The following is a 16,356-nucleotide window of genomic DNA, read 5'->3' as shown; positions in this document are numbered from 1 at the left end:
CAATATAACTATAACGTTATTAAAATGGGCTTAAGTAAATTGAATAATACAACAACAAAACAATGCAAACAGTAGCATTTGCATTAAAATACGTATTCAAAAAAAATTTCCAAAATCTTGGTGCAAATTTTTTGGTTTGTTGCTACAGGTATTATTCTCCTTGGCTCTAATGTGTCCATTCCTTTGTTTTCTTTTCATTTTATGTCACTCTTGTTACAGATCCTTAAGTAGAATTAGCTTGACAGTCCTGTCTGTAGTTTTAAAAGTCAAAATTGTACACCGTTTACGTTTTCAGCTGAAATGGGGTAAGTAGGCAGGAGAAGAAAATACTCTACGTACGTACTCTACCTACGTAAACAGTCAACCTACACGCAACAGTCAAACACAAAGCTCACCATTTTTATCTTCATATCGCCTACCCATTGAATACCAGTTTCCACTTGTCACCTTCCTCCTGCTGTTTCACACCAGTCTTCCCTTGACAATAACATTACACATGTTTGGTCAGTACATTCAAGACTATTTTATAGGACAAGAGTTTTTTCCTTAACTATACATATGTCTTTGTATCTAAAAATCAGGTGTCCCTGATGTGTTTTTTAAGAACCTGCTTAAAACAGAGACCAAGATAAACTGGGCACTCTGGTATCTTCATTTTTATGATTTTTTAAAACAGTCAAAGAAAGGGACATGGTGTTTGATAATTATACAATTGTATTAATGGAGGATTACACAATTAAAAACTCAAATCTTAAATTTTTTGGCTGAGAGTGGGAAGAACGTTTTTCTTCCAGAAATATGAGAAGCAACAATTATGCTGTTAATTTGTTTTTCTGGATTCCCAAGTGCATTCTTACTGTAGAATGCAACACACTGCAAATAAAAATTATATATGACATTGCACCTTGCCTTTTCACCCACAAGAAGAAATTGATGAAAACTGTCTTCGTATTGATTAAATCCATAACAAAAAATGTAAATTTATACCCTGCTTGGCTTCTCTGTAATGTTTCCTCAGGGGTCCGCACAGAAAATTTTCGCCTGTGTCCGCAATGATCTTTGTCTACTAAGTTGTTTTTTAGGTGTGATAGATTTTTTTCTAGTAAAACATTAGATTAAATAGTTGGTAACATGTAGCGAATTTTTGCGGAGAAAATTATTGATTACTTATAAAGCTTATCGATGTTAACAGTGTGAAAGGCGCTGGAGGATTACTCATCGATGTTAATGGTGCTGGAAGAGATCAGAGCTTTTCTCAAGCTGTCCTTTCCGCGTAATTCAGCAGAACTTTGCGCCGAGCTGCATTTTCTTAATTCCAATTTTTTCTTCCTCCGTTTAAATATTATTTCCAATGGAAATCAGGGACCCCCGGGAATGACTGGACCAGCAGGACCCCTAGGGCTGCAAGGAACACAGGGAGAAACTGGTGTCCAGGGCCCGAGTGGTCAAAAAGGAGAGCCGGGGGAGACTGGGACAAGTGGAATCCATGGGACATCTATTCTAGCGCATTATAAAAACTGGAAAGAGTGCGCATGGAAAGACTTGAATGACGAAACTGACATCGGTTTGATCAAGGTGACTTATTTTTGTAGGATGCAAGCAAAGCTTTGTTTTTCTGTACCAGATCATAACACATAGCTATCTCAAGCTCACAGATTGAGCGAATGTTTTGTGATAACTTATCATATTGCAAAACTTAAGAATTTGTCTGGGAATATAAAGAAAGTAAGTATTTAGCAACTAGAAATTAGCAATACTCTGGCAATAAGAACACCACCCATTTCTTCCTTTGTGTTTCATTTCTGGTCCCGTGGTGGTTTAGGTCATATTAAGCGATTTCAGCCATTTTAAATTGCTTTCTACCATAGACAGTGCATGCATAATTTTCTGATTACCTTTAAGTGAATGCTTTCACTTGTTACATAGTTATTCATCAGTCCCTTTCACTTCTCTTCATTTTCCATTCTGTACAGGACTGTATGTTCAACAAGAACTTCTCTGGCACTTCCTTGGCACTGGACTGGTGCTCTAAGAATCGCCAGTTGCGACAACTACTGCAAACGCTGGTGTTTTTCTTTCAATGGTGCTGAATGTTCATGGCCCCATCCAATTGATAGTATTGTTTACATGGGTAAAGCAAGTGGTAAAAATCCTCATCGTGTTCGCCATATCGAGGGACACTGTAACAACATCCACAAAGGCAAGGTGCGCGTGGGATTCTGGGTCACTAATTGTGCCGGATACTGTGGAAGTTATGACGCCTACACAGGCTGGAATTCAGTGTCCCGGATCTTTGTTGAAGAAGTTCCTAAACCCCAGGCTTAGACCTCGAGACAAAACATCCATTCCTGCATAAACGCTTATAATGGGACGGCGATAAATGGCTTAATTATATAACGCGGGGTTCTTCTGATTTCTCTGTGTGCTTTGTATTTTTTTACGTTTGTTGATGTTAAACAAATAGCAGGAAGATTGAGAAAGATATCCTTGCTTGTCCGTTTCTTTATTCTAGTTTTGCGGATTGACTATCTCACCTACAAAAACACAAAAAAATGCCAAGCTAGCTGATGGCCTCTGCGAAATATTATTGAGTGTGCAATAAGCCGTATTCCAGGGAAGTTCACGTGACCACTAATTTTACAAAAGTTTGAAACATAACTAATGTTATGAAAAAACACCACCAAGCAAAAACACGAGCTCCACCAGAAATGTGAACTGAGCTAGAATATTGTGAAATAGGGTAGAAATAATTCTTTCGGGCGAACCACCAAAGGCCATTGCTGGGCTGCAAAGGTCACAAGTCTGAAATTATCAATTAAAACTGAAAAGAAAAAGAGGCGAGCTAAGAGAGAAACAAAGTAAAAATTGAAATTATCCTTAAGGCCAAATGAATAACTGCAGAACCCAAGACAGTCCAACCCATTAACTTGTAACAGCAAACAGTCTTTAGTTTAACTCCATAACCAGTTGATTCTAGGGTCAACATCTTGACTATGAAAGTTCTTATTTTTCCCATGTCAGATCGTTAAAACATTTCATTTTTCCAAGTAAATGGAACATAGGGCATTTTGACAATTTTTGACAATTTTGACACGGTGTTTTCGCCCCAAGGCTGATCACTGTTCAGTATCAAACAATGAACTCGTTGTACATGTGGGACTGGGTATCATTCAACTGAAAGGCAGGATGATGTGCAATCAGAAAAGTGTGCTGTCTCAACATTCTGTTTGCGTTAAAATATTTGTCTCCTTTTACTGAAATATGTAGAGTATGTTAAGATTAACATTTCCTCAAACAAGATAGTCAGGGAAGAAAAAAAGGAATTCGGGAAACAATTGGAATAATGAATAGAGTGTTCCAGATAAAGAAAGGGGATTAAGAACAGATTATTCAGTCACCGAGTCACATGTTAGAAGCCGCTTCAACACCTTTGCAACGATACAGTTTGATATTACAGTTTATCCAGTTACAAGCACCTCATTTCTGGGGCTAATGTCATACGCGGCCTAGTCGTTTAGGTATTTGGTTGACGCCGAGTGAATAGCACAAGCAGGGTCCTGGGTACGGGTGCATGGTGACATCATGTAGATGCTTTGGCGACGTCACAGGTTAATGTAAAGAGAAAGTCTGGATACTAATCTGGTGACTTCATCAGGATGCCTAAATTGATAAACGATCTTAAAAATAACCAAAGGATCTGATTTTACCCTGTGATGTGAAAACAGCAGAAGCATTCTCCAAAATGCTACCATCAACCGTCAATAGACACTTGAGGGGCAATGATGCGCAGGTAAGAGAAACTTTAATCACTGTTTAATTTTGTTAAAGGATAAAGACACTACAAGAACTTGTACATAACGTGTCATGGCATCGCCCATTGAAGATCAGTTACAAATAGGAAGATACAAAAAAGTAAAACGAAAACTAACGAAAAACACGAATTCAGATAAACTGTAAACATCTGCGAAGTGAAAAACCACTGATCATCTTATTTTCGTGGAATCTGACTGTTGCCCCTGGTCAAAAACCCAATCCTTAATATTAATACTAACGCAATTAAAAGTATAAGCAGGCAAATTACCAACATTTCGTTAATTACGTCAACTAGTTCACTACGCAGCGAATTTCAGTAATATTTGCATGCACTATGAAGTGGAACATTGTGTGTTTGGAAAGAATTTGCAGATGACTGATTAACAAAACGTTTCGTGCCTCTCGAAATCGACGAGAAAAATGATAAACCAGTAACAACTGAGTATCGACGCTTAAAATAACCGACAAGTTTGAGAACCCAGCAAGTTTAAGTCTCCCAGCCGATAAATGTCGTCCGGAAGGAAAGATCCAATCAGATTAAATATTCTATAGTCTAAAGCTATTCAGACTCTCGAGGGTAGCCAAACAGTTGGCAAAGCTCTTAATTCAGGCGTTAAAACGAAAACAGAAGAGTTAGCCTTCCGATGCTGAATATTCGTCTAACTCGGTATCTTGACTCGACTGTTTATTTTGACGAGGCAGTTCTGCTGAATTGAAGAAAAACTTTGCACTGAAACGATCGAAGTAGGAAATTACAATTGCAAGACAATATGAAGCCTGGTCAGGAGTAATAGATTTGCCAGAGTCCTACTGACCAGTGATTTGTTTCGTGCAAAGAATCGTCTTTCCAAATAATGGAGAAACAAATTAATTAAATATTGCAACAGTTAACTGCGTTAAAATGGAATTATGGAAAAAACATGTTCAATTGTATTTGATGACATGTTTAATGATTCAAATATAGAAAAACCTTGAAACAAACAAACCCGTGAGACTGAACAATCCTCGTCACTGACTAAGATATTTGATTGTCTTAGAACGTCAAATTTTCTTTGATAAACTACAAACTTTTTGGACACTTAATCACGAAGTCCTTTATATAAGACAGAGGTGCTATTGTCAGTGACAATGTTGAGCAAACTTTGGAACGACCTGAAGGCGAATTTTTTCGACAACCAAGTCAAAATCGTCTGTGTTGACAAGCGGACGAAAACAATAGTTCTTAATTCATATCCTTTAAAGTAAAAGAAAGCAGTTGCTCTTGAAGCGCCTGGAGACTGACGGCTTTGTTAATTTAGAAACAATGAATTGGGAAGCTCTCTCTCAGTTAAAGAAGAAGAAAATCACCATGTAAGCTCGTGTTAGTAAACTGATGGATAGCATCGAAAAAGATAATGATAATACAATTTCCGGGCTTAGGATGTGTTTCCATTGCGCTTTGCTAATAGCGCAAGTTTATATTTTCAGTGTAATAAATGTCGTATAAAAGAAGGATTTTATTTTGCGATATTTTTCTTCACACATTTGCCTACTAATGTGATTTTTCACATGTACCTGTGTCATTTATTAAGTAGTCTCATTGAATTCGACTTCAGCTTCAAATATTAATTTTATATCAGTTTTAGCGAGCTACTCTTTAAGCAGTAATTACAGATTCAAGTAAATAAATAAATTGGGAATCCAGAGCTATGGGAACTAAAACAGGACAGACTTCTCAGGGCTCGAAATTTAAACGGGGGAACTGGGGTAAACCGCAACCAGATTTGGCTTTTTGGTCCTCAATTATTCGCTTTAGAGCCACTTTGTTAATGAAACAAAAAAAATGTATGTATACTACAATGACTCGCCTTTCCTTGTCGACAATCTAGTTCTGAAAGGTCACTTTGCCAATGAAAGTATAAAAAAAATGTACGTATACTACGATGACTTGATTTTCCTTGTCGACGATCGACGCACTGAAAGTAACATTATAAAGGCGAGTCTATTAAAACAGGTCGGCGTCTACACCTTGGAAATTCAATTGGAGACATTTCTCTTTACATGGCTAGAATTTTGTACTGAAGCATGACATTGTAGCAGAAATGCTGTTTTGCAAACCTGGGGAACATGTAAGTAAAACTTAATTTTAACATGTAATGAGTTTTAACATTAAACATCTAAGTAAAACTTGGCCAATTTCTTACACCAAAGGCTCTCAGCATATGTATGATAATTCAAGTTGGACTGTTAAACAAAAGTACAGGATTTGTCTTATAGTTTCCAATGTGAGCTACTTGTAGAAAAAAGTCTCCAACCTTTCCAACATTTTGCATAGATATACTAAATGATTGTTAATGGCAAGCTTTAGCGTTTCTCCTCTTTTGTTAGAGAATATTCAAACTCTACAAACTCTGCCCTTTCTATTAGGTTTTAGCTTCTAATCGTTAAAGATGGTCGCATGTTAGGAGCAACTTTGTCACTGAGATTAGTCAAATGCGCTCTTCAGTTACTGCAGAGCTCGTGTTTATATCATTACGGTGAATTCTGAAAAAAAAAAAAAAAAAAAAAAAAGACTGAAATGACTCAGTTCTACATACACTGAAAAGAAACTTTTCAATTTGCTAGGTACCGTCTTTCTAGAATGGTCTTTTGTTTCAGTGGAAGAATCTCTCTCCGACAAACGCTAACGGAAAACAAAGCTGACGACACTCAACCCAAGCTATTGATTTTAATCTTCACTCCTTTATAAACTGTTTGAAGCCTAAATCCAAATATAATGCTAACATCAGTTGGTTTTAAGCGGTATTAAGTAAGAAACTGCTCACGTGAATTAACTAACACCAGCGATAAACTGTATCAAAGTTTCGACCGCCATTGCCAGGCCGTTCAACTTATCAAAGATGTATATCATAACAATGCCAATGTATGGTAAATGGCCAGGTTACGGCCTAACTGTGCGTAGGGATATGACAAAGTTTTATTGCTTTGTTCCAGATGGAAAAGACGCGTTGAAAACTAATGACATGCAACAGCATATGAAACACTTTCATGTGAGCTCAAAAATTCATTGTTGTAATGGGCACATGCTCGCTTCAGTCAAGAGAACAAGAAAAGACCCTTTTAGATTTGATTTGCACCCGGCTCACGCACCTTAGCATTTTCTTGGACTTGAGGTTAACTAAGTACAAAAATTTCATCGAAATTTTGATGATGGTGTTCATTTGCGAAAAATTCCGCTTCGATTCGTTAATTTAAGGAACAAGCGCTAATTTCGGAGCTACAACTCAAAATAAAAATGTTCTCCTGGTCAATAGCAGGAGTCCTTACAATACAGCGATTCCAAGTTATTCGCGAAAAGATATGCTTTCACAAATAGTTTCGCAAAGTAAATATCCTAGATTGAGTTGAGAACAGTAGTGCGTAGAGATTTTTTGCGTAAGATTATTATTATTATTTTTTTGACAAACAGGTCAAAATACTCTGTATTGACAAGCATCACAACAGAGGTCTGAACTCAAATCCTCCAAAAATTCAAAACTGATAGTTACTTTATGTTAAGTCTTCAAAGGCAATATAAGTCGAATTGCTAACGGTAAAAAGTCATCATACATTGTTATGTATCGCTATCACTGTTTCAAGTTTTCAAAACGCTCTGAAGTCTTGTCTACAAAAACTGTTCGCAATCTTAACTCTGATAAAAACGTGATATTTGTTTGATGCAACGTAACAGGAATTTTAATTCGAATTTTTTCTAACTAGATAAACACAAAACAACTGTCATAAACATTACCAGCGATGTAATGTACTATTGAAACAGCTCGACTCATGGTCAACAGTAAACTGGTCCGAACACGAACCAAAGTCAACACAAAGGCTAAAAACTCAACTGTACTCGTAACTTACTCATCATTCCTTTACAGTGAACCGTTCAGAAAGTGCTTGGAACAGAAGAGCAATTCTTCGAGCTTAGAGGTAAGATGTCTTTCTCGATTTTCCTGCACCTGCGACTACTAGGTTTCTCAATATTTTAACGCCACCTAAATAATTCAAGCCTTTTAGCAAATTACCGTAGGCGAACTCTAAAATCCAGAAAAGTTATTCGATGCTATTCTAAAATTCAAATAGAAATAAGTCGCTCGTAAAATCCCTTCTCTATAGTTTCGATAGCTTTACGCATTCTCCACATGGCCAGGATTTCTCCGCTTCAATACTAATATTGCGAGTTTGCTCTAAAAATTGGAAAAACATCCACATGCGTTGTTTGATCATATCTGCCGCACAAGTACAAAAAGCATCTGCATGGGAGAAGATGCGTAGTGTTTCCTTTGAAAACTAGAACTTTCCTTTCAATATTTGCCTCTACCCATTGTTGCCAATGAGAGGTTACTTGTCTCGAGTATAAGGGATGGAATTCCATTTTCGCATTATCTCCATATGAAGGGCATAAATTGGACTTTACTACAAGACTTGAAAAACAGCTTCCAGCGAGTTTGTGAACGTCACAAGTCTCTCAATTCCTACAGACTAAAGCACGACTTGAGAAAAGTTTTAATTCAAATGTGTAAAAAGAGAGAAAACGTCTCAAAGGCTATAAAAAGGTGTCTTAAGGACGTTCGCGCGAAAATTTTCCAGTCGATAGCTTTTTCTAAACTTTTACTGCGGTCAGATAATGAGTTACTTGTGTCGGAAATGCATAAAAAATTGTTGGCCACCGAATTCGTTTCAGAGATTAAGCATGTGGAAAACTACCCGGATTTTGAAAAATTGGGGCACGTAATTCAGCATGGTCTACAGAGGTTTATAGTTTAAAATATCGAAGGCGAGTCAACGGAGACAAACGATCTTAGTCATATTTTGTAGAAGTGGGTCTGTTGCGTAAATAATTCAGAATGCTACCAACGTTTTCACAAAACTTAACCCTACAAGAGGCATTTGAAACCGTCGCACAGATAAACATAGAGTTAAAAAGAACGTAATTCGATGGTGCATTTTGCAAAAAAAAGTTAAACTTCTAATCGACAGATTTTCTTCACTTTTGCGCTTACCGAAGAAAATCACTAGAGAAAATGATCTATCAATAGAAAAATAGGGGTTACGGAACGTCCCAGATCGTTAAATCCAGGCAAAGCTATAGCAATGGCCATCTGCCCTATCATTGTTCATTTTATTACTTACCGTGCGCTCTCTTGCATGACGTGGCGTGTGAATTTGCATGCGCAGTAAGAATGCGCAGAAACAATTAGCGCGAACGTCCTTAGGGCTTGAAAGTTCCACTGTAAATTTGTAAGAGAAAATAATGTCCCTATTTTAGATTTTGCCTGCCGCCGTCAACCCTTACTGATACTGATCCGGTCTGTAAACTTTTTTTTTTCCGCAGCAAGATCGTGAAGAACTAAGAAATGGCCTTTATTTCGGGCAAAGTCTCCGTGATGTTTTTGTTGTCGCTGTCTGCGATGTTTTTGCTGATGTACTGTGCCACAGCAAACAACAAAACCAATCAACCATCGTACAAAATGGTAAGTTATTGTGTTGCTTGCCAAATGTTAATTTCTGGTAAGAGTAAAACGACATTTCTTTGCAAATATTGATTTGACTTTGGACATTACAGATGCGTCCACGTTGCCCTATTTATAGCTTTGACTAAACCAATTGAACCGCCCAAACATTCCGGGCTCTTCTTGATTACTACAGTATTTCATTTCTTCGCTTTAACAGTTGTAAAATATTGCGACCAAACCAACGGCAAATTAAGGGGCCTGATTGTGATACAAAGAAAAATTAAGAAACATACATTTTAAAAGCTAGAAAAAGCCTAAAATTTAAGTCCTCATGAGTGGAAACATATTTTTGTGACTAGTAAAAAATAACTGAAATATGTATCAATAGATTTCGTATGACTTCTTGCATTGGCATATCCATGATACCGTTAAATTTCCGCAGCCGTTAAAATTTATATGAAGACATGGTTGATCATGAATAACTCATAACGTTTTTCTCATTCCAATCCAGCAGCCTCCTGTTTTCTGTTATGGTGGTATCCCTGGTATGCATGGCAAGCCTGGGTCTCCTGGGGCACCAGGTCGTGATGGACGTGATGGCCGCGAAGGAGTCAAAGGTGACCGAGGCAGCCCTGGGAAGACTGGACCCCGGGGACTTCTAGGAACTCCTGGTATCAATGGAAAGAATGGCGCCAAAGGAGAAACTGGAGTCCAGGGCCCTCCCGGCCAAAAAGGGCAGCGCGGAGAGAGTGGAACAAGTGGAACCCCTGGAACCCCTGGTGTGATGGCTTATAAGAACTGGAAAGAGTGCGCATGGAAAAACTTGAATGAGGGCAAAGATAACGGTCTGATCAAGGTGATTGATTTTTGTAGAATGCAAAAAAAAAACCTTTGTTTTTTCATAACAGATCATAGCACACAGCTTTCTAAAGCTCACTGAGTGAGTATTTCTTTGTGATAGCTAATCTTATTGGAAAAAAAAATAAGGATTTATGTGGGAATTAAGCGAAATAGCAATACACTGGCAATAAGAACACAACCACATTCTTCCTGTGTTTCATTTGCATTTTCGTGGCGCTTTAGGTCGTGCACGTGTTAAGTGATTTCACTTTCTATTACCCTACCCATAAATGATTTTTCGATTATTGTTGTTACTTGATGAGTTATCGATTCCTTTCATATCTATTCTTTTTTTCCATTCTGTACAGGACTGTGTGTTCACCAAGAACTTCTCTGACACATCCCTCCATGTTTACTGGACTGGCGTTCTACGAGTCTACAACTGTGACAATTGCTGCAAACGCTGGTATTTCACTTTTAACGGTGCTGAATGTTCAGGTCCCCTTCCAATTGACGGTATTGTGTACTTGTGGAAAGGCAGTGGTAAACTGAATCCCCATCGTGTCCGCCATATTGAGGGGCACTGTAACAACATCCACAAAGGCAAGGTGCGCGTGGGATTCTGGGTCACTAATTGTGCCGGATACAGTGGAAGTTATGACGCCGACACTGGGTACAACTCAGTGTCCCGGATCTTTGTTGAAGAAGTTCCTAAACCCCAGGCTTAGATCTCGAGACAAACCATCCATTCCTGCATAAACGTTTATAATTGAACAGTGATAAATTGTTTAATTGTATTACGCGGGGTTCCTCTGATTACTGGGCGTGGTGTGTATTTGTTTCTTCGTTTGCTGATGTTAAATAAATGGCAGGAAGATTGATCGGGAGATCATTGATTGTTTATTTCTTAATTCTTTTCTTCCGGACAGTTTCATCGCGGTGTGAATATAAATTAGTGGAACTAGTATAGTAGACATTTGCACTTGATCTCACTTAAATAGTTTCGATTCTAACGCGCTAAACTATTTAAGTGAGATCACATGCAAATGTCTATTATACTAGTTCTACTGATTTATATTCACACCGCGATAAAACTGTCATTTTTACAATGATTGTGATGTTAGCAACATCGAAACGTCGGGCAACTAATGTGTTATTAAAATAGTACGAAATAAGGAAACTTGTAACATAAAGGAGCATTTATTTTAACCCCAAATTAGCCAACTGTCTTCAGTAATATTACCTTAACTGTTATACTTTGTTCAGTATTTTGATTTGATTTACTTTGTTCAGCATTTTGATTTGCTAAATTTGCTAACAGTGCTAAATTTTTGAAGCTTTACCCCAAATTACTCTCTTGTTATTTTATACAGCGCGGACATCAAGTCGGCTGCCTGAATTAAGGACATTTCCTTATTTTTCATATGCATCCCCATGAGCTTTGTAAACCCAGGATCTGTCTAAAAATATAATCGCCCGGGATTTTGAAGAGGAGGCAAAGTAAAGAAAATGTAGTATACAGACTAAACTTGACACGCCCGAAACGCACAGAGCGGAGCGGTTAAATCAACCGAATAATAATGTGTCATTGTGCTGCTTTGTATAACTCGAGGAGTACCCGACAAGGTGACCCTCGTCCCCTCAATCCCCTCCCTCCCAACTCCTGAAAGCTTGCTTGTCAACCAACTTATTTTAGTTTGAAAACAATAGCTAACAAAGTCCATTGTACAGAATTGTTGCCTTACCTTTTGATTAATATTCTGCTTGCTTTTGCTTACAATACTCCCAGTAAACGTGACTTTATGTAGCGTCGTCATATTCCCGGTTTCATCTCCATCCATGAATTCCACATGATAATGGTGGACTCAATATATGATGGATAGGACATTGTATAAGTTGCACTACCTTCTTCTTGGACAGCAGAACAGATTATCGTTCTTACTTCTCAATTTCCTTTAATCTGCCGAAGTTTCTTTGAAACTGTCCTCCATCGATTTTACCAAAGCGTTCTCTGATCGAAGAAGCCAACAAAAATATTCAAATTTTCTCTGTAAAATGCGTGCGCCGAGCAGACGCAAAATAAACATGTTGGAAAATCACCATCAGGATGGCCTACAGGGAATTTTGAATTTACATATTTCACCTAGGGAAAAAAGGTAAACTGTTTCTATCTACATAACATGTAACCAGGGAACAAAACAGTTTATTTCTGTTTATTAATACTGATCATTATTTGGAAAACATGACTGAAGACTTACTAAACGAATGTTAGAAAGAAACACACAAAAAGAACACTTTCATAACAGAAAATCCTCTGGATACCAATCGCCTCCCCCCATAGGGGGGGGGGGGGGGAGGGGGTGTGGGAAAGGACTTTGAAGAGGGACGCAAAATCTAATTATCCCTGCTGTTTTATTAATATGTCGAATCTATCAGTCTGCTCCTATTTTCGTTTAAATTAGGATAAAAACTTTCTATGCTATACCTCAACTAAAATGTACTGTGCAAGTTTAAGAAAAAAAAAAAAAATAAATAAGAAGACTTGTGGGTAGCACGCAGCAACAACTAATAATCTTGTACAACTGAGTTTATTAATGGACCGGTTTCGTCTGCTAGTGAGACTTCGTCAGGATTAAACTACAAGATACAAAGATGGAACTTCTTTTACACTAAACCTTTATAGCATAAAGTATACGCTCCTACTATAACGTGTGCACAACAAAACTCCAACAAGAAATACGTGCAGGATATGACTGAAATCATGCGCTAACAAATGTGCAAAGTAAGCGGGGCTAACGGGTTTAACGTTAAATCCGTGAGCCCGAATTTTTGAACCACCAAAGGAAACGATAGTAGGATTGAAAACTCGGGTACATGTACTTGTTGTGCGAGAAATCGGGGGTGAAATTACAGTGTTCGACTGAGGAGAGGGAAACGACTTCTGGTTCGAGTTATCGGGAGGATTGAAAAAAATGAGGGTTCGAGAAATTCGGGATTCAACTCTATTTGATGCCGAGTTTAAATTAAGCTTCCTAGGTTAATCTAGAGCATTATTTAACACACCGATAATATATAGATTTAGGCCAGCTTAAAAGCGTAGCTCCTGGGCCGGGTTGTTCAGTGCCCGATTGAGCTAACCCAGGAAAAGGTAGAATTTTGATTTGAGTTTGGTAACTTTGTGGTGAGGTTTTCTGTATATTGTTAGGCCCTCTCGTTTAAGTTTTAATAATCACCATATACACAAAACAAAGCAGCAAAATAAACATTTGTATGGAAGAAAAAGTTATAATTTTAATCCTGGGTTAGCGTTTACCGGCTTCCGAACAATCCTGCCCTGTTTTCAATAAGTTAACCTGACATCAGCCCGCAATCCAATCGAAAACCAGCACTTGGTCAGCGGACAACTTCAAAAAAAACACGTGACCCTGATGACCTGTAAACTTGAGCCCGCGATATGGTCACGTGATACTGGTCAGCGGATACCTCGTTTTGACAGTTGTCAATTGATTATAACATGGATGTCTAATATTAAAGAGGTACATGGTAAAGCAAGGCTGTATGTCTCTGTCATCCTATTATTTGGAGTATGGCCGCAATGTTGCGGGACTCCGTCGTCGTCGCCGTCGTACGTACGCGCCCTCGAGCAATACCGCTAACCATGATAATCATCAGAAAATCAACTCATGGGTTTTCTTTTCTTTCCTATATGAGTATGGGGCTCCGCTTGGCGGCCCCTCGGGCCGCCGGAGCTCCGCTATAATGTAATACCCTCCTTCTGTTCGTTAATTTTAATTTTGTTCAATTTATTTTGCCTCAAGTTTCACTGCTTAGATTCAAATAACTGAAATTGGTAACAGTGCACCAATATAACGTTAATAAAAGACAGAATGATTTACAAAGATATTTGGGCTTTCTCAACGTTACTTTCCCGCTTAGTTATTTGTTTCCCTTTGAAAAGGTGGAGCTTGTTAAGGAAGACAGTCAAAGAAGAAATAATGAATTTGAAAAACAATTGGAATGATAAATAAAGATCAGGAGATAAAGTGAAAGGAATGAGTAGTTTATTCAGTCACCAAGGTCACGTGTAAGCTGCAAAGCCTTCCTGAATAAGTTGTAACACAACTTATTTTACTGAAAGGAGCTCAAATGCTTCATCCTTTGCAGAACTAATGGTTTTAAGCTGCAATACGTTTTACGTTTTACCGTCCATCCAATTAGATGCACCTTACTTCTGGGATTAAATTCCTACTCGGCCTAGACTTATATGCGTTCGGTGTACGAGGAGCGAAATGCATAAGCAGGGCTTTCGTAACAGATTGTGACGTCATATACACAGTTTGACGACGTCACAAGTTAGTGAAAAGAGAAAGTCTGGGTACTAGACTCATGACTTCATCACGATGCGTAGATTGACAAACTCTCTTAAAATTAACCAAAGGATCTGATTTTACTCTGTGGTGTGAAAACAGGGCAAGCGTTCTCCAAAATGCTACGGTCAACCGTCAGTAGACAGGTGAAGCGCAATGATGCGAAGGTAAGTGAAACTTTAATTAATCGCTGTTTAATTTCGTAAAGGAACAATATACCACAAGAACTTGTACATAACGTGTTATGGGATCGCCTATTGACGAGGATAATTTCTCGATTCATTAAGATTTCGCGCGCGAGATCAGTCACAAATGTGATCATGAAAATACACCAAAGTAAAACGACAACTAACGAAAAACACGAATTCAGATAAACTGTAAACACCCGCGAGGTGAAAAGCCACTGATCATCTAATTTTCGTGGAATCTGACTGTTGCCCCTGGTCAAAAAATCAATCCTTAATATTAATACTAACGCAATTAAAAGTATAAGCAGCCAACTCTCGGCAAATTACCAACATTTTGTCATATTTAACGGAAGCAACAAGGTTAACTGATGCAGTGCGAAGTGAATTTCAATAATACTTGCATGTACTATGAAGTTGAAAATTGTGGGTTTGGAAAGAATTTGCAGATGACTGATTAACAAAACGTCTCTCGAAATCGGCGAGAATACTGAAATCAATAACAATCGAGCATCGACGCTTAAAATAACCGATAAGTTTGAGAACATCGAAATACACAACTGAAAGAAAACCCAGCAAGTTAAAGTCTCCCAGCCGATTTGCGTGGTCTCGAGTGAAAAATCCAATCATATTAAATATTTTTCAGTTTAAAGGGATTCAGTCTCTCAAACGTAGTCAAAAAGTTGGTAAAACGTTAAAACGGAAACAGAAGAGTTAGCCTTGCGATGTCGAATATTCGCGTAACTCGGTATCTTGACTAAACTGCGTATTTTAATGGGGCAGTAGGAAATTGCAATTGCAAGGCAATATAAAGCCTGGTCGGGAGTAATAGATTTGCCAGAGTCCTACTGACCAGTGATTTGTTTCGTGCAAAGAATCGTCTTTCCAAATAAGTGAGAAACAAATAAATTAAATATTGCAACAAATAACTGCGTTAAAATGAAATCATGGAAAAAAAACATGTTCAATTGTATTTGATGACATGTTTAATGATTCAAATACAGAAAAACCTTTAAACAAACAAGCCCGTGAGACTAAACAATCCTCGTCACTGACTGAGATATTTGATTGTCTTTGAACGTCAAATTTTCTTTGATAAACTGTAAACGCTTTAGACACTTAATTATAATCACGAAGTCTTTTACATAAGGCAGAGGTGCTGTTGTCAATGACAATATTGAGCAAACTTTGGAACGACCTGAAGGCGAATTTTTTCGACATTCAAGTCAAAATCGTCTGTGTTGACAGGCAGAAGAAAGCAGGAGTTCTTAATTCAAATTATTTAATTAAAAGAAAAAGAAAGCAATTACTCTTGAAGTGCCTGGACACTTTTTAAGTCTTTTTTAAGTCTTAAAGGACAAGATTCTTGATCGACGAATCCCCAAGAGTAAAAAGTTATCATATCACTCTCACTGTTTTAGAAAACACTGTCAGGTCCATTCGAGAAAAAACGTGATATTTGTTTAATGCGTCGTAACAGGAAGTTAAAGTCGTATTTTTCTTATTGGATAAAAACAAAAGAACTGTCGTGAATATTATCGGTGATGTAATATACTATTGAAACAGGTCACTCATCGTCAGCAGTAAACTTGTCCGAACACGAACCAAAGTCAACACAAAGGCTAAAAACTCTACTGCACACGTAACTTACTTATCATTGCCTTACAGTGAGTT

The 16,356-nt window shown here is 37.9% G+C and overlaps 1 protein-coding gene and 1 pseudogene across 1 annotated transcript; both read left to right on the top strand.

Annotated features, from left to right (window-relative positions):
* The first annotated feature begins 1,359 nt into the window (after positions 1–1,359).
* LOC149106238 (collagen triple helix repeat-containing protein 1-like) lies at positions 1,360–2,377 on the top strand (annotated as a pseudogene).
* Positions 2,378–7,707: 5,330 nt separating this feature from the next.
* Positions 7,708–11,012, top strand: LOC110062496 (uncharacterized). The gene is made up of 4 exons (XM_020769424.2): positions 7,708–7,764; positions 9,170–9,308; positions 9,802–10,146; positions 10,499–11,012. Exons 2-4 carry the CDS (start codon positions 9,192–9,194, stop codon positions 10,856–10,858), a joined length of 822 nt encoding a protein of 273 aa, XP_020625083.2. The 5' UTR covers positions 7,708–7,764; positions 9,170–9,191; the 3' UTR covers positions 10,859–11,012.
* Positions 11,013–16,356: the final 5,344 nt, after the last annotated feature.

Source organism: Orbicella faveolata, unplaced genomic scaffold, assembly GCF_042242905.1.
Source record: "Orbicella faveolata isolate gen_17 unplaced genomic scaffold, um_ofav_v1 contig_3, whole genome shotgun sequence".
NCBI lineage: Eukaryota > Metazoa > Cnidaria > Anthozoa > Scleractinia > Merulinidae > Orbicella > Orbicella faveolata.
The sequence above is the reverse complement of the archived record's forward strand: the minus strand, read 5'-3'. Positions and strand labels throughout refer to the sequence as shown.